General features: G+C 42.3%; 1 protein-coding gene across 1 annotated transcript; it reads left to right on the top strand.

Moving 5' to 3' along the window:
- Positions 1-13,344: 13,344 nt before the first annotated feature.
- TENT5A (terminal nucleotidyltransferase 5A) lies at positions 13,345-20,483 on the top strand. Its single transcript, XM_005299604.5, has 3 exons — positions 13,345-13,818; positions 14,069-14,590; positions 15,650-20,483. The coding sequence occupies exons 2-3, from the start codon at positions 14,135-14,137 to the stop codon at positions 16,427-16,429; spliced, it is 1,236 nt and encodes a 411-aa protein (XP_005299661.3). The 5' UTR covers positions 13,345-13,818; positions 14,069-14,134; the 3' UTR covers positions 16,430-20,483.
- Positions 20,484-21,829: the final 1,346 nt, after the last annotated feature.

Genomic DNA, 21,829 nt, shown 5'->3' with positions numbered 1-21,829 from the left:
AAGGCTAATTATCTAGTGTCTGTTTTCAAAGACCCCCAAAGAATCTATTGTGTTGGTGAAATAAATCATGCATTTGGTTTTGCCAGGGAAGCATGGGCACCACTGTGTGCATTTCATCTGAGCTGGCTGAAATAGTCCCTCTGTGCTGTAGATACATCACTCTGTATAGTGCTTTGGGATTTATAGCTGTTTTCTGAGTATGTTTGTTTGCGTCCCAGCGCCTGGTGCAATTTATATCACTATTCCTCCTCCCCCCAGTCACACTGGTTGATTTTTAGAGTGAAGGCCTCAGAGATGCTGCTTCCATTCCTAGTGAGTACAGTAGTGGCAGCTGATGAAAGGAAGCTTGCTTGTTATATCGGGTAGAGGAAGGCAGGAACAAGGAAGGCAGCATAGATTAAAGAGTTATGTCAAATCACCTACTTAGAATGTTCAGAAACCTGTGTCTCTGTTCTAGGGTGTTGAGCCCTCTTGGTACAATGGTTGCCATTAATGAATAAATATTGTGGTATATATATCTCCCTGTAATTAGAATAGGAAATGTCTGTTGTGGTTCAGATACTGTGATAAACTTTTTAATGGTGATCACTGGGATTGTACCTGCCATGGTGAATAGGATGGTGCAAAAGAAATAGTCTTCATACTGGCATACACGGGGATCTCTGCCACCAAAAGAAGCAGGATGAAGGGAAACCAGGCAGTTATTAAGCAGGAAAAAAGTAAATTGGGGCATCAGCCCCAGTAAAAGGCCCACCATCTGCTTTTCTTCATCAGCTCCTCCTGCCATGACAGTGTTGTGTAATTTTACCCATACATAAAGACAAGTCCCTCAATTGTGTAGTGAAGCAGGATGAATAAGCTAATGATTCTTTTGATGTGAAGTTAAGCATAGCAAAAGTCTGTTTGTAAAATGACACATTAAATTATAGGTTCCTTGTGATTCATTATTAACATTATTTAAAGTATTCAAATGTAGCAGAAAGAGCAGCATTTCACTGGCAGAGGAGACAAATTGTAAGATGAACAATAAGTCTCTCTCTTTACCTTTTAAATTAAAATTGGGCTGAAGAACTGTAGGAAGTCCCATTCTATTATAGAAGGATACCAGGAAAAGAGCCAAAAGAATAAAAATCAGAGAGGCATGAAGAAATGTGAGCAATCTCTACTACCATGTGACTTTAGTTTGCTTGGCCTATGTTTAAGGACTGCAATGTGTTCCTGATTAGTAGAGACAGAGGAATTATGTACCACACTTAGGAACCGTGTGGAGTTTGTCTAGAGATGAAAAGGAAGAGTCAAGTCTGTTCTGGAAAGACTAAGGAATAATCTAAGGAGAGAATGGTTTCCATATTTAAAATGGTGCGCTAGGGAAGGAAGAATGTATGCTCTTCCTACTTTGGATCCTTGCTTTCCTGCTCTAATTGTTGGGGAAAGATCTCTAACGCTGCTTTCTTCATCAGTTCCTTAGCTAAAAATACTGACATTAAAAAACAATATATTTGGTAAAATAAATAAATAAACTTACTAAAGAAATTGCCAGCAATTACATATTATGAGGAAGTATCAGAGGGGTAGCCGTGTTAGTCTGGATCTGTAAAAAGCGACAGAGTCCTGTGGCACCTTATAGACTAACAGACGTATTGGAGCATAAGCTTTCCTCCCCACCCAATTACAGCACTGCACAATTGGCTAGATACATTCTCCCCACCCCCCGCTTTTTCTAGGCCATTGCTGGATGCCAGTTTGGTGGACCACGGGTTTGATATGGCATCATCATGTGACATAGTATAATATATGCCATATTTCTTTTTTAATCTCAAGCGACTGAGGCCCTGTGATTACTAGGGTTGCATGAGGAACAAAATCTGAAGGGATTTACACACACACACCTCTCTCTTTTTGACAAGTTTTTCAATGTTTTTAAAATACAATCTCAGTTTTTGTATTATTGAACATTTATATTGTAACAGTGCTTAGAGGCTTTGAGGCCCCAATGTGCTAGGCATTGTATAAACAAGCAATTAACTTTTGTGATGTCCAATAAAAATGCCCTTTTATTCGCTAACATGACCCCTTTTTCATGCTTGGATATTTTAATTTGACTGCAGAGAAAGCAATAAGGTCACTTCTGCACAGCAAACATCCTTCAGTAGGCTTTTGCTGAACAATCTGTTTTGGAAATCTTGTGCGTATAAATGATGCATAAAGACCTCAAGCCTTTATTCACTGGATTTTAAATCTACTGGCACAAGTTAATTTTAATTTTGTTCTTCATTTTGAAAACCAGCAATAATCTCATGCCTGGTAAAGTGGGATGATCTGGTTTCACGGTTCTTTGGCAGCTGTGACACAGAGACAAGAGGAAATGGATAGCTGATCTCTGGCACATGCAGCTCTTTGGAACAGGGCCATAACTTCCTAATACCAAATGAGTTTGGGATTACAGTTTATGAGAATCAAAACGGCTAAAATCACATCTAGTCTGTTTTTGACGCATTACTTCAATTTGATCTTCAGTACTGAGTAATGCTGACTAAACCCACTTTTTGTGAGTTCACTGGGTGTGGTGTATGAAAGGACATTTGAGACCATAGGGCTTTAGCTGGTGAACATATAAGCAATCAGAGGAAGCTACTGTAAGTAACTATAAGCATTATGAGGATCCTTGAAGTGCCTCTCTTCCCCCTCAACCATGTGGCCTTTGGGAAAGGACCCAGCAATTTCTCAGAGCAATTAAGTACAATAAAATATACTATGGATACTTATCATCCTAAAATGATAGACATGTATAAAATATAAATATATAAAATAAAATATACAAAATATAAAATATACTGTGGGTACTTATCATCCTAAAATGATAGACATGTTTCAAGTAAAAGCACCATGTTGTGTAATTAGCACAAAAGAATAATGCAGATCTCCTTCCATGTTGTGAAATACCCATTTAGATGGCTGGTGGGAGGTCCAGGAGCAGCAGCTGGCATGGAAAGTCTTTTCAGGAGATGCCGCAACGAGCCAAGAGGCAGCATGGAGGCACCAGGCCTCTTCACAGATCGTTCTGCACTCCAGTGGATCCCCTGTGATAGCTGAGGGCTGAACCCTCCTTCTGCATGGAGGACAAATTCCGCACTGCTCCAGGGAGGGAATCTAATGGAGTTTGCTGAGACCTATCTAGATTCTTCTGCATACTGTGTGTCCTGAGGCAAATTCCTCTATTACTCCAGTGAGAGCAGAATTTGGCAGGTGCAGTATAGCTGAGGGCTTTCCTTGAAAAGCTACATTAGGACACAATGTTTTATGAGCATTATATTATTTGTAATTTGAACTGAAAGTGAAACAAATCATTATATTATTACACTGATATCTGAGAATCCTTGAGAGTTAGTTCTGAGAGGCAAGATTGATTCCCCATAAGAGAAGTAGGAGGAGGTGGAGTAACAGTATTGATCTACTTTATTGTATTCTTCAGGTTTCATCCCTTTACCTCACAGAACTATGGCCTTTGTGGCTGCAATTTCAGGTATTATAGAAATGGGCTGAAGGGGAAGCAGTATTCAGAGCTGAATCCAGATTAAGTTTAGGCTAGGACTCAGGACAGGATTAAGTTTAGGGCAGTGTTAGGTTAGGAGTCAAGGCTGAACTAGGGTTCAAGTTCAGTGCTGAAATTTCACAAATGTTGCTCAACAGTTTGGCTCAGAATGATGTATGGTATAAACCATGGTAGATCAGCTGTTTTTACAAGATTTCCTTGATTATGGGGAACATCCAAGTCAGATCTGGAAAAAGGCCCTTCCAAGTTCGGATCCAGCTCAGAATGAAAACCATACATTGGATTTAGATTTTGGGATTGAGGTCTGAGACACCATGACCGATCCCTCAAGTTTGAGGATAGATAGAAAAGTATGGAGCCAAGGTCCCAGTTGGGGTCCACCTCTAACATATCTGTGGCAATAAAGTGAGAAATAATAAATAAAAACATTCTGATTTTTAAAAAAGCATTATACAAAATCAGTGTAGCCAATATGAAATAGATCTAAAAGCTATTAATCTCAAAAGATAGATCTCAGGAGGTAATTCTAGCCATGGAATTATTACTTTATGGAGGTGTTTCTAGTGGGGCCCCATAAGAATCTGTTCTTGATCAAATATTATTCAATATCTTTATTAATTAGCTGGAAAAAAATATAAAATAACTGCAGGTAAAATATAAAGGTGACACAAAAATTGGTGGAGTGGTAAATAATGGTGGAGAGAGGTCAGTCATGCTTACCAATCTGAATTGCTTGGTAAGGTGGGCTCATTTGAACAACATGTGTTATAACACAGCCAAATGTAAGGTTTGATATCTAGAAATGAATAATGTAAGTCATACTTATAAGATGGGGGATGACTGCATCCTGTAATGCAGTGACACTTAAAAGGGTGGTGGGGTCATGGCAGATATGAATATGAACTCACAGTGCAAAGCTATAGTTAAGAGGGAAAATGCAATCCTTGGATGCATAAGTGGGGTGATATCAAGGACTAGGGAGGTGGTACCACCTCTTTATATGGAATTACTGGTGTCCAACTTCAAAAAGGAAACTGAAAAAATGGAAAGGTTCAAAAAAGAGCTACAAGAATGATGTGAGGTCTGGAAAACATGCCTTATGGTGAAAGACTAAAGAAGTTCAATCTATTAAGTTTATTTAAGAGAAGGAAAAGAGGTGACTTGATCAAAACCTGTACGTACCTAAATGGGAAGAGATTTCTGATAGTGGAGGACTTTTTAATCTAACAGAATAAAATACAACAAAATCCATGGTTGGAAGGTGAAGCAAGATATATTCAGACAGGAAATAATAATAATAATAAATAATAATAATAATAAATAATTAATTAACAATACCTAGCTCTTATATAGGATTTTTCATCAGTGGATCTCCAAGCGCTTTACAAAGATCAGTATCATTATCCCAATTTTACAGATGGGGAAACTGAGGCACAGAGCATGAACTTGACTTGCCCAGTGTCACCCAGCAGGCCATCACTTGAAGCCATTAAGTCAAGACTGGATGTCTTACTAAAAGATATGGTCTAGCTCAGTCAGAAGTTATTGGGCTTGATGCAAGAATTACTGGGTGAAATTCTGTGGTCTGTGTTATGAGGAGGTCAAATTAGATTATGATGATGGTCTCTTATGGCCTTAAAAATGTATTAATCCATGAATGTTTTTTGTTTGAATGAACAGTAAACCCAGTTTCCTTGTCAGATTACATGATGTATTTTTACATGAGTTACACTAGCTAGTTCATTGTTCCAAAACAAGACAGCTTGTTTAGATCTTAAATTGATGGGTTTCTGCAGTTCTGCTGGTTAAAAAGCAGAACAACACTTAGATATACTGGAGTATTCCCACATGAGCTTAGTGCATTGTAGGATAAACAAAAGATGGAAAAATAAAATCTGCAATAATATCCTATCAGTCATATGCATATGGAGCTACGTAAAAGTATGACTCATGAAACATTGCAACTCTGTCTTCCTACGTGGGTAGAAGAAATGAAATATTAAACTCTGTCACATACACATGGAAAATGTAGTCTTAAGAAAAGTCCTCCCCCAATTACTGAGTTTGAATTTTAGGACAGTTTATTTTACTCACACTCAAGTGATGCAGTGACTTTTTTTTAAGTAGATTACACGGGAATCCATCATATTATAGGACCTAAAGAGTTTTTATTCCTTTATGGCTTCTCTGCACTCCTGTCAACTGAGATTACTTTAGAGAGCAACATGAGCATACCCATCCTTTAGTCCAGTGAACAATCTCATCAAATAAAATAGGAATCTGTACCATAAACAGTCTTGATAAATTCAAGTGTCAGTGGGCGCTCAGTGGAGAGTGAAATATTCTCAAACCTCCTGCCTAATTATAGGGCCCTACCAAATTCATGGTCCAGTTTGGTCAATTTCACAGTCATAGGATTTTAAAAATCATAAATTTCATGATTTCAGCTATTTAAATCTGAAATTTCATTGTGTTGTAATTGTAGGGATCCTGACCCAAAAAGGTGTTGTGGAGGGGTTGCAGTACAGCTATACTTACTTCTGCACTGCTGCAGGAGGTGGTCTGCCTTCAGAGCTGGACAGATGGAGAGTGGTGGCTGCTGACCAGGACCCCAGCTCTGAAGACAGTCACCTCCTGTAGTAGTGCAAAAGTAAGGATGGCATGGTATGGCATGGCATGGTATGGCCACCCTTACTTCTGCGCTGCTGCCTACAGAGATGGGCCCTCAGTCAGCAGCCGCCATTCTCTGGCCGCCCAGCTCTGAAGGCAGCAAAGCAGAAATAAGGGTGGCATGGTATAGTATTTAGAGTAGCAGCACGAAAGCTTATGCTCAAATAAATGTGTTAGTCTCTAAGGCAGGGGTCGGCAACGTTGGCACGCGGCTCGCCAGGGTAAGCACCCTGGCGGGCCGGGCCAGTTTTATTTACCTGCTGACGCAGCAGGTTTGGCCGATTGTGGCCCCCACTGGCCGCGGTTCGCTGTCCCGGGCCAATGGGGGCAGCGAGAAGCCACGGCCAGAACATCGCTCGCCCGCGCCGCTTCTTGCCACCCCCATTGGCCCGGGACGGCGAACCGCGGCCAGTGGGGGCCATAATCGGCCAAACCAAACTGGCCCGGCCCGCCAGGGTGCTTACCCTGGCGAGCCGCGTGCCAATGTTGCTGACCCCTGCTCTAAGGTGCCACAAGTACTCCTGTTCTTTTTATGGTATTGTATTGCCACCCTTACATCTGCACTGCTGCTGGCGGGGTGCTGCCTTCAAAGCTGGGTGCTCAGCCAACATCCGCCACTCTCCAGCCGCCCAGCTCTGAAGGCAGCACAGAAGTAAGGGTGGCAATACCATAAGCCCCTTAAAATAACCTTGCAACCCCCTTGCAACTCCCTTTTGTGTCAGGACTCCCAATTTGAGAAACCCTGATCTTTCCCGTGAAATTTGTATAGTATTGGTAAAAGCACACAAAAGACCAGATTTCATGGGGGGAGACCAGATTTCACGGTCTGTGACTTTTTTTCATGGCCGTGAATTTGGTAGGGCCCTACTAATGTATTTACTATAAAGAAATTGTGTTGCATTCTAGCAAAAAATATTAAGAGGCTTTAAGATGTCTAGTGCATAGCCATGTTTCACTAGATATCTAGCAGACAGAAAATATTATAAGCACAATATTTTGGCCAACATGTGATTTGAAATATTGTTCTTACTGCCACTGTTTCTCATATGAAGTAAATCAATACAACAATCTATGCTAATGTATTGCATATTCATACATCTGAAAACTGCACCAATAACCTCTTGATGCACATCACAGTATGGCTTATTGCTATTAGAGTATGGAGCATATAGTCTCAATTTCATTTTTTTTAAACAATTTTTTTAAAAAGAAAAAAATGTGTGTGCACATATCCTCTTTCCACTATGAAAAACAGTACTTAGTAAAAGGATAAGAAGAAAGGGGGGAAAGGGGGTGGGGAGAGGTACTAAAAAACACCTTTTCCTTGCAGCTGTGAATGTATTTAGTGTTTTATTTTCTAACTCTTTCTATCAATTTTAGGGTTCCCTATACTACTTTTCTGCTCCCTCTTTGTAAGAGAGAAGGTTATTAGTCTTATTATTTATTAATAATGTTAATATTTATTATTATTTGTATTACATTAGCACCTGGAGCCCCCGAACAGATCAGGGCGCCATTGTGCTAGGCACTGAAAAGACATATAGTAAAAGACAGTCTTTGTCCTGAAGAGAGTACATATTCTTATTTCAGACAAGATGTAACTGGTGGGTTAAACAAAGAGGGAACAGGCATGGGGCAGCAGTTGATACAAACATGTTAAATCAGATATAATCTGGAAAAAAATAGTGAATTCTAAAATTAAGGAGAGAGAATTTTATTAACTTCCTGCTCTTTTACATAATGGTGCAGAGTGAAAAGTTCACAACAAAGAATCTCTATATAAACATACACACATGTGTAAAAATGATATTTTTATTATTTGTATTGTGATAGCACCCAAAGAACCCAATGAACATTGGGGCCTAATTGTGCCAGGCACTGTACAGACACACAGAAAACATGGCCCCTGCCTCCAAGAATTTACAATCCAAATACCTCTTCATGCTACCAGCGGTTCTCAAACTGTGGGTCAGGACCCCAAAGTGGGTCGTGACCCCATTTTAATGGGATCACCAGGACTGGCGTTAGATTTGCTGGGGCCTGGGGTTTGGTTTTGGCCCACCCACCCAGGGCTGAAGCCCTCAAGCTTTGCCACCCCTCCCCCACCTGGGGCTTCCTCAGGCTTCAGCTTTCAGCCCCCTCCCCCACCCACCAGGGGTGGTGGGGCTCGTGTGGGCTCATGCTTCAGTCCCCTGTCCTGGGGTCATGAAGTAATTTTTGTTGAGAAGGGGGTTACAGTGCAATGAAGTTTGAGAACCCCTGTGCTATACAAATAATGTATTTGAACAGAATATTAGCCTCATATTGTACTTCTCTAATACACTGATAAAATACTCTCAACTGGATTATTGTCCACATTGACTGATTTAAAAAAACTCACCTTCTTCAGGTAAATGTATCTGTAATTAAAATGATAGAGATGTATGCTCATGACTTAAATTACTGTTCATAATAATTGAGATGTTAGCAATGTCAGTCATAATTGAGATGACCTATGTAACCTATGCAAATGTTTCCAAATTTCCAGCAATATAATTAGCCTAAATTAAGTTAATTGTCACTATTCTTGACAATTTCAGCTCATTTAAAGAAACATAATAGAATGCAGTTTCACAAACTGTATATTGTCTAATAGCGAATATTAGAGATTTTTAAAGGATATTTTTCCACACTAATGCTTATATGTACTCATGTATATATACACTTCTAGGCCTGGTTGCTCATTCAGTTTGGACAGGGCTATAACAGCATACATACTGAAGCAGACAAGTAGTCCCATCTTGCTCAGTATCCTGCCTTTAGAAGTGGCCTATTTCAGATTCTCTGGGGGATGGAAAAAAATGAACCACACATCTACTAGCCATATTTAGAATACTATAGGGAGAATGATGTGAAAGGAATTTCTTACTGATCCAAATAGTGCTCAGTTTGTACCCTGAAGCATGAAGGTGTCCCCTTGTAATATTTTTTAATCAACAAATATAACTGCAAACGTTATTACTCTAGGTATAAATAGCTAATGTTTTCCCCATTGTTTCAAGTGAATGCGGGTATAAACTGCAGGTACCATACAATAAGAAAGGCATCATGAACTAAGGGCATTGACTAGCATTGGCCTATAACAAATAAAAGGCATTTAAATGGAAGCCCCCCCCCTTAATAATATTCACCTTTTCTTGAAATGACAGCAACATGTTTAAACTTTTACAACCAATTTTTATTTTGTTTTGCAGTACTGCTGTTGGCCATGTAAAATCTTTCAACTTCTTTCAAATTCCATAATCAAGTAACAAAAATCTGAGCAGACTGACCTCAGTTTCTCTAAATTACCAGACTTGCTGGGAATAATCCAGCAGGTTTTCAAATGTGACCCTGGTACAGAAAAGATTCCATATATAGTTTTGGAAAGGGAAATTGCAGTTTTGCAGAGACCATATAAATTTGCATAAGCATACACACAGAGGTAAGCTATACTGAACATATGGTACGTTATCAGCCTATTTTGTGCTCAAAAAGGTGGGATTGGGTTGAGCTGGACGTACTTCTTTACCACAGGCCAGAAGAGCTGGTTCCCTTCTGGGAGTGGAGGTTGGCAGCTTGACTCTGTCTGTAAAAATGTCCTACATAAGCCCAGAACTCCGAGGAATGGTATATAAATGAAATTAAACTAGTATTTCTACTGAGGTCTGTCTGTGGGACATACAGTGAAAGACAGTGAGAGTTTCAGACGTTTGCAGGAGGGAGAACTGGGGTTTGGATCTAACCAATTTAAGAAGGGGGGGACTATTTGCAAAAATGGGACCCAGATCCCCCCCCCCCCAAAAAAAAACAAAAAAAACAAACTAAGGTTGGATCCAGGGTTTGGCTACATCTCACCCTACTCCACGCACGCTTCTGCAACGGTGCTTAGAAATGTCAGCGGGCCAGAAGTGTGATGTCTGTTAAGGTTAATGCCAATGCCCTGCTTGGGTCCACCGAGCTACAAAATCAATGGAGCGTTGTTGACAATAAATGTAGTTTTGTGACAAGTGAGTATAAATGTGAGGCAGCTAGTTCCCCTTTGCGGCACCCCTCCCACAGCACCTTACTCAGGAGCAGCCAGGAAAAGGAGCTGCAGGCAGACGCGTTTTCAGGGGCCAAGCGCGATCCCCTGCAGCGGGGATAACAATGTTGCGTTTGCTGAGCGGGGATCGTCCCTGGGTGCCTCGGAGGGAAAGGCGTTCTCAGCGCCAAGGGAGGCGAGGGACCCGGTGTGTGGGTGCACGGTGCCCAACGACCGGCAGGGGGAGGCATTGCCACACAGCTGGGCCCCCGCTGTCCCGGGCGAGAGCAGAAGGAGTGGGTTACTGCTGCTGGCCTTTCCCATTTGCCTCGATCGGCTCGTCTCCTTCTGCCCCTTGGAGGGACGTGCGGGTGTTAATAAGCTCCCCAGCCACTGTTCTATGGAACCAGCTGGGCCTGCACATTTGGGGCGGCCCAGAGTGCAATCAGTATGGCAGCAATGGAGGGCTTGTGTGCGTGGCTTTGTTCTCCTCGGCAAAGGGCTTGCAGACTAATGGGATTCCTCAACTCTGCACGGAGATTTCCTTCCCCAGGGAGGGGCCCCAGAAACAGTGGGTGGGTGTCTGGTGGGGAAGGGGGCGAACAGCCCCCATCCCCAGCCATCACTGTTTATAGCGTTCGCTAGGGTAACTGTCCAGGGGCCGCCCCATCTCCTCGCCTCTTCTGAAGCCTTAAAGCAGAGCAGCTGGGAGCCACCCCACTGTGCTGAAGGCAGAAACCCTTCAGCTTGCATGGAGGAGCCGCACTGTGCGTTCTCTCTCCCGTCTGCTTGCCCGGTGCTAATACTATAAGGGCGACGAATCTACCCCAGAGCTGAGCGGCTGCAAATAGCAGCCTTCTGTGCGTGACTGTCCCCACCCCCGCTGCAGCCCGTGAGCGCACGGAGCTCATTCACATGGAGCTGACACGGCCCCGCCTATCCACGCTCATCCAATTGGCTCCTCGCCCTGCGGGGCCGAGGGGAGGGAGAAGCCGTCACCGGCGGTGATTGGCGGGGCCCTTCGCACAGCCCAGCCCTTCGGAATCGCCCAGCAGCTGTTGCTGGAACGTCCGGACCTGTGACGTTCTGTCCCGTCCGGCTCCCTCTGGTCCAGCGGCTGCTCGCCTTGCCCATCCCCCAGGAACGTGCCAGCCACATCTGCCGCCATGCGCCAGTCAGCCCGTGCCCACGCCCCTCTACATGTGTCCGATTGATCCATCTGAGGAACTGCGTAGCAGGAGCCTCTAGTTATAGCCACATTGGGCAGCTCACAGGTGAAGCTGTTGCCTGGACTTCGGTGACACATATGGAAGATAATACTAGAGATAAAAGAGTGAATTTCCTTTTTATCGTCTTGTTTATACAACATCTACCCACTGCAAACTCAGGGCGCATCTCCAACCATTTTAAAGCATCACAACTATTTAAAGCAGCCTACCAGACATTTTAATTGAAGAAAAGATTAGCCTCACGGCTGTGCAAACGAAGGCTAAAGTTTTTACATTGTAGCATGTATTGTACCTACTGCCTGTCTGCACTCATATGCCTTCTTCTCTGCTGCGTGATCTGCGTGTAATCTGCTCTGCTTGTGTAATGTTTGTATTTATATTGTTAAATCCTTCTCAGAGGAAAAACTGGATATACCTGGATCCTGCCGATATTTGGCCCCAAGCCTCCGACTGCGAGGGTGGGGGGGAGCGGGGGAAGACGGCAGTTCATGCACCACCGAGCATGAGCGCTGCAAAAATCCGGATTCAGCAGCAGGAGCCTGATGGATCCAATCAATTTTTGGCCCTGAACCCCCAAGTTCTATTGCCTCCATAGAAAACACGTCTTTCAGCTCTTACTGCAGAAAAAAAAAAAAAAAACTGGACCCTAACATAGCGCGTGAGTGCCGCTAAAACTCAGAACCCAACCTACCCATATGCATCCCTGCTCAATAGTACCGCAAAGACAGCACCTGGAGCCTGCTGGAACCTAGCATTTCGGGTTTGATTTTGTTTAAGCCCCGAAGTTGTACTATAAGAATAGACGGCACATATTTCTCATCATCCTTAACCAGAAAACTACACGCTCAGACTCATCCTGGTACAAGAACAATGCAAAACACATATACGGCACCTGAGTCTTGTCAGATCAAGCACAATGTTGACCACAAACCTATATTGTATTGCATAGAGACCAAGTCTTAGTCCACTATAAAAAGCTGAGGCACCCTCCCACATGAAAAATCCAGCATCTCCATTCATCCATTTTTCACCTTTTAGATAAATAGCAAAGGGAGCCATTCTTTTACCTCAGATAAATCTATCCAATCTAGCTAATGTATCCAATGTACTGAGTGTCAAAGCAGTCCAGGAGATTTAGACACACATTAAAATGTGATAAGAAGATATGTATCTCAATTCCTAGACTGCTTTGAAAATCTCAGTCAAGAGTTGATCAGCTAAAAACACAAATAATGAGATCATCACCATCTGACCGACCAGTCCACTGCTAAATTTCAGTGTCAGGGCATAAAATTTGGCTGTGCTTAGAATGATGAAGATGTGTGATCTGGTTTCACCGAAACGCAACGAATCCAATAAAGACTTGTCCGATGTGAAATGTTGTCTAAACTTGATGTCTCCTAGAAAAGGGATGGGGTGGGAGGGCAAATACGAGGCTGCTGGATCCGCGTACATATTTGGGTGCACCACGGTCCCCATTTGCCGGTGCAGTAGTAGTAGCTACGGGGGATTTGGGAAGGAAGGGCCAAAAACTGGTTGGATTCTGTAGGCTCCGTGTGTCAGCTTTGGCATTTTGTGGCGTTCCTCTACAGGGATACCCCGGGGTCTAGAATTTTTTGGCGAAGTAGGAGCAGCACCACATGGTATCTATTCAGGCATTCGCATTTGGGGATTAGGAAGCAAATTTCGACTGGATCCAGCTGCCATATGCGGGTATTGCAGCATTTCTGGTGCGGAATGCTTAAGGGTCCGAATTTTGCTTTGGTGCGGGACCAACGGCTGAATAGGGGTTTCTTTGGTTCGTCCCGCGCTACAGTTTTGGGGGGATTGGGGCCAAGCAGTGGCAGGATCTGAGTAGCTCCAGCTTTGCATCCCGGCCCGAGGTAGAGCCTGGGGCGAAGGCGGTTCTGGAACGACTGTTGACTACGCCGAGAACAGCTGTTTATGCATATGAGGTGGGCGTGGCGGGGGAGCCTGGCCAAGGGCTGCAGCGGGCTGTCCATGCAAATGAAGGGGGCGTGGGGAGCGTGTAACTCGGGGCCCCGGAAGAGCGGAGAAACCCCATATAAAAACTACTGGGGACATTTCCCAGGCAGAACTACTAAAGCTCCAGAGACAGCAGCACCCGGGGCGGCCGGGCACAGCAGCTCCGCGCAGCGCAGCGCAGCACAGCACACGGCGCCGAGCAAGCCAGCAGGCGGAGCACAAGTAGCCAGGAGAAGCAGAAAGCGGGGCAGATAGCGGCTCCCGGGTCGGGCGCGCTCCCAGGCTGGGCACAGGCGCAGCGCCGCTTTGCTGTCTCCAGCAGGCAACTCTCCCCCCAGGTGATAAAGATCGGAGCGATCTCTTCCTTTGGGCGGGGTGCGTATGTGTGTCAGTGTGAGTTGGATCCCCGGGGGTCTGCATCTGTAGACGCTGCGCCTCTGGGTGGGAGCGGGGGGCTGCAGCTAGCTCGGCTGTTAGGCGCTGAGGAGAGCGAAAGCCCCTCTATGATGCAGTGTCGGAGGGGGGTCTAAAGGGCTCACTGGGCATGTCAAACCCTGCGTTCATTGCTTGCTTTCCTGTTCCGTTAAGAGCGAAGCAAGGAGACATCTCGCAAAAGGGACGTACCAGGCTCCCGAGAGGAAACGGCTGCGGACCATGGCTGACGATGAAATCGCCCGCAGCCCCAGCAGTAGCAGCTGCAGCGGGAGTGGGAATTGTACGGGCACTTGCGGCGAGAACCCTCATTGCAACGTGCTGAGCTGGGAACAAGTGCGGCGCTTGGATCGCATCCTGAGCGAGACCATCCCCATCCACGGCCGGGGCAACTTCCCCACGCTGGAGATGCAGCCCCGGCAGATCGTGAAGGTGGTGCGGAGCCGCCTGGAGGAGAAGTGCATTGGGGTCCGAGACGTGCGACTCAATGGCTCGGCAGCCAGCCACATCCTGCACCAAGACAGTGGCCTGGGCTACAAGGACTTGGACCTCATCTTCTGCGCAGACCTCAAAGGGGAAGCCGAGTTTCAGACTGTGAAGGACGTGGTCTTGGACTGCCTTTTGGATTTCTTACCTGACGGAGTTAACAAGGAGAAGATCACCCCGCTTACCCTCAAGGTAAACCTGCACTTGTCCAGACACACAGCCAAGGGAAGCAGCACCTTATAACAGTGGAGCCGGGGGGAGGCAAGGGTGTCATGAAATTGACACCTACAACATGTTTTTAAAAGTGACTCCTCTGTCATTTTATACCCTAGTTGAACCAAAGAGAGTTTGACTTGCAGTAAAGCGATCAGGGCAATACATACTGAGCTAATAAGGAGGAGGAGCCAGGATTAGTGAACTCCCCCCCCCCCCCTTTTGTCATTACGGTTATTGGGTACATTTACTTAGAACGTTGGAGTTTACAGAGCCTTATTTTAAGAGTCACTCAGAGGGATAGAAGCATAGTTTGAAAGGATCATAAGCTCATTGAACATTTATATGTATCTGCAGGGAAAATACTCTTTGCAGTGACCACTTTTCTCAGATGACGGAGAAGCTGTACATTTTCTTGTTTTAAACAGAAATTCTTGTTTTAAACAGGATTCATTTTCTGAGTTTATTATAATTTATGCCAAATAGCTTATGTCAAATGGCATATACCTATTTTGTCTGTTTTGGGGACATTTTTTAAATTTGGGAGTGTTTTGGGGGAGCTGTGCTGAAAGAACAAGCTTTGATTAGTTTGAAAATGTAGAAAATATATTTTTGTGGTGCCTATAGAAATGCTTTTGTATTATATTTTAATCTTCCAAATCCCCAGGAATTATTGTATGTGTGAGACAGAAAGAGAGTGTGTGGGCATATATGCTATGTGTGCCATTAATTTTGTTACCTGTCTCTCTCCATATATATATATATATATATATAATGTGTGTGTTTTAAAAAAAACATTGTTGCAAAAGTTGTTCCCGACATGGCACAATCCCATAAGGAATCCCATCACCCCTTGCAACTACTGTGCTGCCACCACTTACGTTAAATATGTCTCCTTCAGTTTTTATCCAGACTCCTTAAAATAGTTCGCAAAAAGCGGGCACAGGGTGGAGGTGGGAGAGAATGCAAATGAAGTCTGTGAAGGGGAATTACTTGTATTGGTTTCTTCATTTGGTCATTTTGTCTTTCAAATTATAGGAAGCTTATGTGCAGAAAATGGTAAAAGTATGCAATGATTCAGACCGATGGAGTCTCATCTCCTTGTCCAACAACAGTGGCAAAAACGTGGAGCTGAAGTTTGTGGACTCTCTGAGGAGGCAGTTTGAGTTCAGTGTAGACTCCTTTCAAATCAAATTAGATTCCCTTCTGCTTTTTTATGAATGCTCAGAGAATCCCATGACTGAAACTTTTCACCCGACCATCATTGGTGAGAGTGTCTATGGGGATTTCCAAGAAGCCTTTGATCATCTCTGCAACAAGATAATTGCCACCAGAAACCCAGAAGAAATCAGAGGAGGTGGCCTTCTTAAGTACTGCAACCTTTTGGTAAGGGGCTTTAGGGCTGCCTCAGAATCTGAGATTAAGTCCCTTCAGAGATACATGTGTTCCAGGTTTTTCATTGACTTCTCAGACATTGGAGAACAGCAAAGAAAGTTGGAGTCTTACTTGCAGAACCACTTTGTGGGATTAGAGGACCGCAAGTATGACTATCTCATGACCCTTCATGGTGTGGTGAATGAGAGCACAGTGTGCCTGATGGGACATGAGAGGAGACAGACTCTAAATCTTATCACCATGCTGGCCATCCGTGTCCTTGCTGAGCAAAATATCATCCCCAATGTGGCCAATGTCACCTGCTATTACCAGCCAGCCCCATATGTAGCAGATGCCAACTTTAGCAATTACTATATTGCCCAGGTTCAACCGGTATTCACGTGCCAGCAGCACACATACTCGACTTGGTTGCCCTGCAATTAAGGACCGTTTTAATACACCTGGTGGGGAGAACATTTTCTAACAAGCAGAAAGGAGTGATGCTCTCCTTAAAATGGGGTTCTTTGTGCAATGATGATCTGCTCTAGCTTTCAAGTTTGGTAAAGCTTGTGGTTCTTCTTATAAATTATGTGAGCATGATCTAGAAAAGAAGCAGAAATAATTGGATTCTACCCCAGAGCACAAGAGACCTGTCATTAAAAGCAAATAGCTTCCCCTGAAATAAACAAGGGAGGAATGCTTGATGACAATATGGGTTGGCAATACCTGCTCCCATAGCTTTGGCATAGAGAAGGTTGGAAAGCCTTTTTTTTTTTTAGAATGGGATCTGCAAAAGGGAGAATATGGAAAAAAAAAAACCTCAAAAAACAAAACAATTTGCTTACATATATTCAGGAGTTAAAAGTAGAGGCATGAAGCAGAGATAAGTTCAAATAAAATGTATATTGGAATTACTGCCTTTGGGACTTGCAACAAGTGCTGTCTATGGGAAGATTGTGTAGAATGTATAGCTTGCTTGACTAGAATGCTTTAACAGAAACAGCTTGCTCCAAATGAACTGTAGGAGATTGGTACAGTTATCATAAATCCAGAAAAAACACATGACGATAAAGTCCATTTTTTTCCAGCTGCATGCGTGCTTCACATTTTAAAAATGTGAAAATGCAAGAAAAACAGGTGTAGCAAACAAAATATGCTCAAGGACCAAAGATTTCACAAATAAGTTATCCAAGCAAAGGAGATACAGTAGAATATAAAAAGATGTTGCTATATTTGTACACACCAATGTTAATCAAAAGTGCCTGATGCTTTCAGAAAATTTGAAGTGAGAAAAATATAGTTTTGTGGTTTTTAACCGTGCATTTTGTTTTATCAGGGACACAAGAAGACAACAAACAAACAAAACAAACAAACAAACAAAAAAACACAAGCTTGTGAATCAGTGGTGGAGAAAATGCCCTATTTTTTCCTTGGCAAATACCTGTATAAAGTTAATATTGTCAGTGTGATGTTATCATAGGTACATGTGTGTATGTTTGTGTGTGCGCGTGTGTGTGTGTGTGTATATAATATATATATAATACACACAAACACGCACACACAATGTATATATTAAATGTGGTCTAGGAAAATGTAGCAATTAAGGAATGTTTAAATAAAGTACTGTGTGTTTTCCAGTTTGCAACAGGATGTCATAGGACAGTGAGCACCTTGCAGAGAATTTATAACCCACACCTGAAAATTTGCAGTAAATGAACCAGTCAGGATTAAGGTGGGATACAAATAAATGTCTTTGGTTGCAAGAACAAAGATTACAGTAATTCAGTGAGTTGCTTGTGAGCCATAATAATTCCACAAATGGATAAACATTTGATTAGCTGATGCTTTTTTTCACATTTTGTACTGTAATACCATTTTGACATTTAACCCACTAATTTTGTGACTGCATACCTCCATGATGTATAATTCAGTGGAACGTGGATCAAAGATAGGCTATTTAAACCCCCTGACAGCTAAAGAATATTGTATTAGTTGGTCATTTGAACACTAATTGTTAATATTTAAAGGAATATTTTAATAGAATGCATTATGCATTCCAGGACCACTAGAATTTAGTAAATGTGAAATGAATCATTTTTAAGAGTGTTGCACGGTTGCTTAAAATTATATTTTATATATATATATTATATATATATTTTTATGCAAATATTAAACATCTTTGATCTGGTTGTCACACTGCATTTACAAGTTTAGTACTGTACTTTATTTAAATGGAATCACTTTACATTGGAACTATAACTATTCACTTTCGTTTCCTCGCCCAAGAGACCAGTGGAGGGTGGGGGGTGGGAAGAAATCGACCGTTTCACTATTTTCACTTCAGAGACATCTCTTGGGGGAGGACTGGTTTTGAAATTCTAGTGCAGTATTTTCTGCATCATTTAAGTTTCAGGTAAAAGAAGATTATGTTTAAAAATGTGTGTTTGGAAAGGGAACTGTTATCCTGGAAGTGTGTTCTCCCCTTTTCATTACAGAGCTACTAAGACAAGTTTATTTTTGCTGCCCTTTGTACTTTTATCTTTGAAGGCAAGTTTAACAGGAACCTGATTTGTTTACTGAAGCACCTTTCTTGTGACTTCTTCAGGAAATGGAAAAGCTATTTCATTGTGTTTACTTGGGAGTCTTTGTCCCCACCTTCTCTTTTCTTCTCTCCCTCCCTTCCACATTGGCTGCATTCTTTCCTCTCTCTCTTTGGTCAGGGGAAGGCCTTTCTTGATTAATTATGAAAAGGAAGGGTTTGTTTCACATGGCCTATTACTTCAAGCTGTAGATCAAGACTGTGATGTACTTGTCAAACCCAGAGCATTGCCTGTAGCTGTCTGAAGGGTTTTCTAACGGAAGCTAAGGGGAGGGCTGGGGAAATAGGATCAGCTGGTAATGTGGTATGTCCTCTCTTACCACAACTATTTGCAGCAAATAAATGAGTCATCTGCTATTTAAAAGGGTTTGGGAATCTATAGCTGTGCCTCAACCACAAAATGCTGATAATACATGAGACAATGTACTTTTCCTTTGGAGGGCAGCCTTTTTAAAAAAAGTTTTGATTTATTTCCTCTTTCAGCTGAAATTTTATTACTTTTTATGATTGACAGCAGCTGTTCATTTTGTAGTACATGCAGCAGGGCTCAGCCTACTGCACCTTTCAGCATGCACATTTTGATACCTATATAATATATCCCAAAACATATTATATATGTATTAGACCTATTTTGCATATGTAAATGAACAAGTGGTGGAACTGGTAGGGCTTTGTTTTCTCGGTGGCTGGTAGTTTTAAAAGGTGTCTGATGTTAGTGGTGGGAAGGAGTCATGAGTTCAGGCCAAGAGTAAAATAAGAACATCTTTTCAAAGCTGGATTGCTTCTGTGGTTTGCACACCTTCCCCTTCATAACGTCTGATTTTTGTTTTTTTTCTCTCTCTTTCTCTCGCTTCAGAACACTAGTACTTTTACAGGAAAAAAGCTCTTGGTATTCAGTAGGCTTCACTTTCCGATCCAATCAGCCATTTCAGCTTAGAACTTGCTGAAGAAACAGTACTCCCTTTAAAATGCTGAACTGATTAAAAAGGTTGACCTGATTACAGTCAAACTGTTGTGTGACAGTTGGATTTATTGGTAATCAACAGGGAGCTAAACTTGTTTTAATATAAATATAATGAAACATCTGAGAGCTTTGAAATCAGATTATTTTCTGATATGTATAAAACCCCCAAAATGTAAGAACTTTCTCTTAAAAATAGAAGGGAAAGTAAAAACACCAATGAGATCACACCATATCTTTCCTAACTCCTTTTTTTGTGTGTGCTTTAAAAACAATTTGTTGCTTATTTTACACAAAGTCCTTCAAGCAAAGCTTTAAATCACATCTTGTTAAATGTTCTGCATATGAAGCGTATTATGTTGGAGGCTCATGCCAGTTCAAAAGAAGGCTTTTTGTTGTTGTTGTTGTTTCATTGAGAAAATGAAGTGTGTTAGGTAAAACTGCAGATATAAGAAAAGGAAAGAAAATGTAATGACATATTCAGCATCTATTTGAATATACTCTTTTGTATGGTTTTCTTTTAGCAGACAATTTCCACTGCAAGAAAGAAAATCCGTGTACTATCTTGCTGTTGTAATAATGGCTTGCTAACAAAGTAAATAGCAAAAAAAAGGCCTGCAAATTTCAATACAGCTTGGTTGAAGCACTGCAAACTCTTGCAGTCTGTAGGAGGCTGTGCACATTTGATCTCCCTCAGAATTCCATACAACTGTTGCCTTCTGTGAGGCATCCTGTTGCAGCAAATTGCTCCTTGGATTGCTCTTGTGGAACATTTTGACTATAGGCTCTGTCACAGACAGAAAAAAGAGCTGATGGAAAACAGACTCTAAGAGCTGAAGTGTTTGCATCAGTGCTAGAGGGAACAGATTGTGAATTTTGTTTACAGCATCCAATATTTGGATTTTTTTTGTAAATAAAAAGTTATTTTTTTCTATTGATCTGTGTCTGCTGTCTTCAGTGTCTGAAATAGCTCCGGCCTGTTCCTAATGAATACCGACTAGCTTTCATTTAAAAGGACAAGGACAGCACTTTTCTGAGAAGCGCAGCATTCAGCAGCTTTCTGATTGGAGCACAATAAATTTTAAAAAGTCCTGCCTTTTGCCAGCCAATTTTGACTGGGTTCACTCAGCTACGAAAGAACCTAGCTGGCTGGTGCCAAAAAATACTTGGCAGAACACTGACGGAGCAATGTAAATGACCTTAAAATCCAAGCCCCATCAAATTAGCAATTCTGAAGAACCAGAGCCTCAAAAAATTATTTGCCACCTTTCCTGGACAATTGGGTGAGAATATTAATAATATTGAACACTTATATAGCACTTATCATTTTCAAAGCAGCACACAAACATTAAGGCCCAGATTCTGATACCCTTACTGATGTTCAATAGTACTTTACTCCTCAAATGATCCCATTGATTTCACTAAAGCAACTGGTGGAGTTGGAGTAAAGGTAGCAGAATCTTGGCTTGAGTAATAGAACTTCTGTGTGTGTTGGAATCTAAATGCCCATTTGATCTCGGACTCTGAATCAGTCTGTTTATTTCCCCAGATTCTACATTAACTCTATTTTCCTGGCTTATGATGCTGTAGCTGTCAGTTGAGGTACTTTGTTTGCCGTGTTTATGGTGGAGAACCTCTGGTAATGAAGGCTGATTTCCTCAAAAGGCACTTCAAGGGAATATAAAATATTAATTGACAATGCTAATGGCAGTACTAGGTTTTAGTGTACGTCCATTATCTCAATTCCCCTCCCCCCCCCTTTTTAAACCAGACTGACCCTTCTAAAAAAAGTGACTAGAGACTCTTCAGTACATTAACTGTTACTACACTCCTCTGTACATGGCTCCCTGCTTGGAAGGCCCATACATTTAAGTGCTTGCCTGAATGTGCTTTTTGTAATGATGAGTGAACCTATATTCCCTTTTAAGAAAGTAAACTCAGCTTCTGGGAACTGCTAATTTTTCCAGGCACATGAACAAACACCTGGCTGAACGGTAGGTTCATTCTGCATAGTACATCTCTTTCTTTAACTGCTCTGCGTGTGTAAAGTGATTAGCAGGCTGTGCTGACGACTGAGATGGTGTATAGGAGAGGGGATTAGCTAGGCCTGAAAAACTGCACTGCATTTTTCCAAAATTAGAGGGGAAATGTGGCCTGAGGCTCACACTAGTATTAAACCATGAGGCTCCAGCAATTTTCAGCCAGTCAGGCAATTAAGGCTGAGATTATCAAGGAAGTAGAAAGGGGTTAGGTGCCCAATTCCTACCGAATTTTCCTAGGAGCT

The sequence above is a fragment of the Chrysemys picta genome, chromosome 3 (assembly GCF_011386835.1).
Source record: "Chrysemys picta bellii isolate R12L10 chromosome 3, ASM1138683v2, whole genome shotgun sequence".
In the NCBI taxonomy this organism is placed as follows: domain Eukaryota; kingdom Metazoa; phylum Chordata; order Testudines; family Emydidae; genus Chrysemys; species Chrysemys picta.
The sequence above is the reverse complement of the archived record's forward strand: the minus strand, read 5'-3'. Positions and strand labels throughout refer to the sequence as shown.

Coding starts and splice junctions, on each gene's coding strand:
- TENT5A (XM_005299604.5), top strand. CDS start 14,135: ATGGCTGACGATGAAATCGCCCGCAGCCCCAGCAGTAGCAGCTGCAGC. Junction 14,591..15,649: donor TCACCCCGCTTACCCTCAAG/GTAAACCTGCAC, acceptor TTCAAATTATAG/GAAGCTTATGTGCAGAAAAT.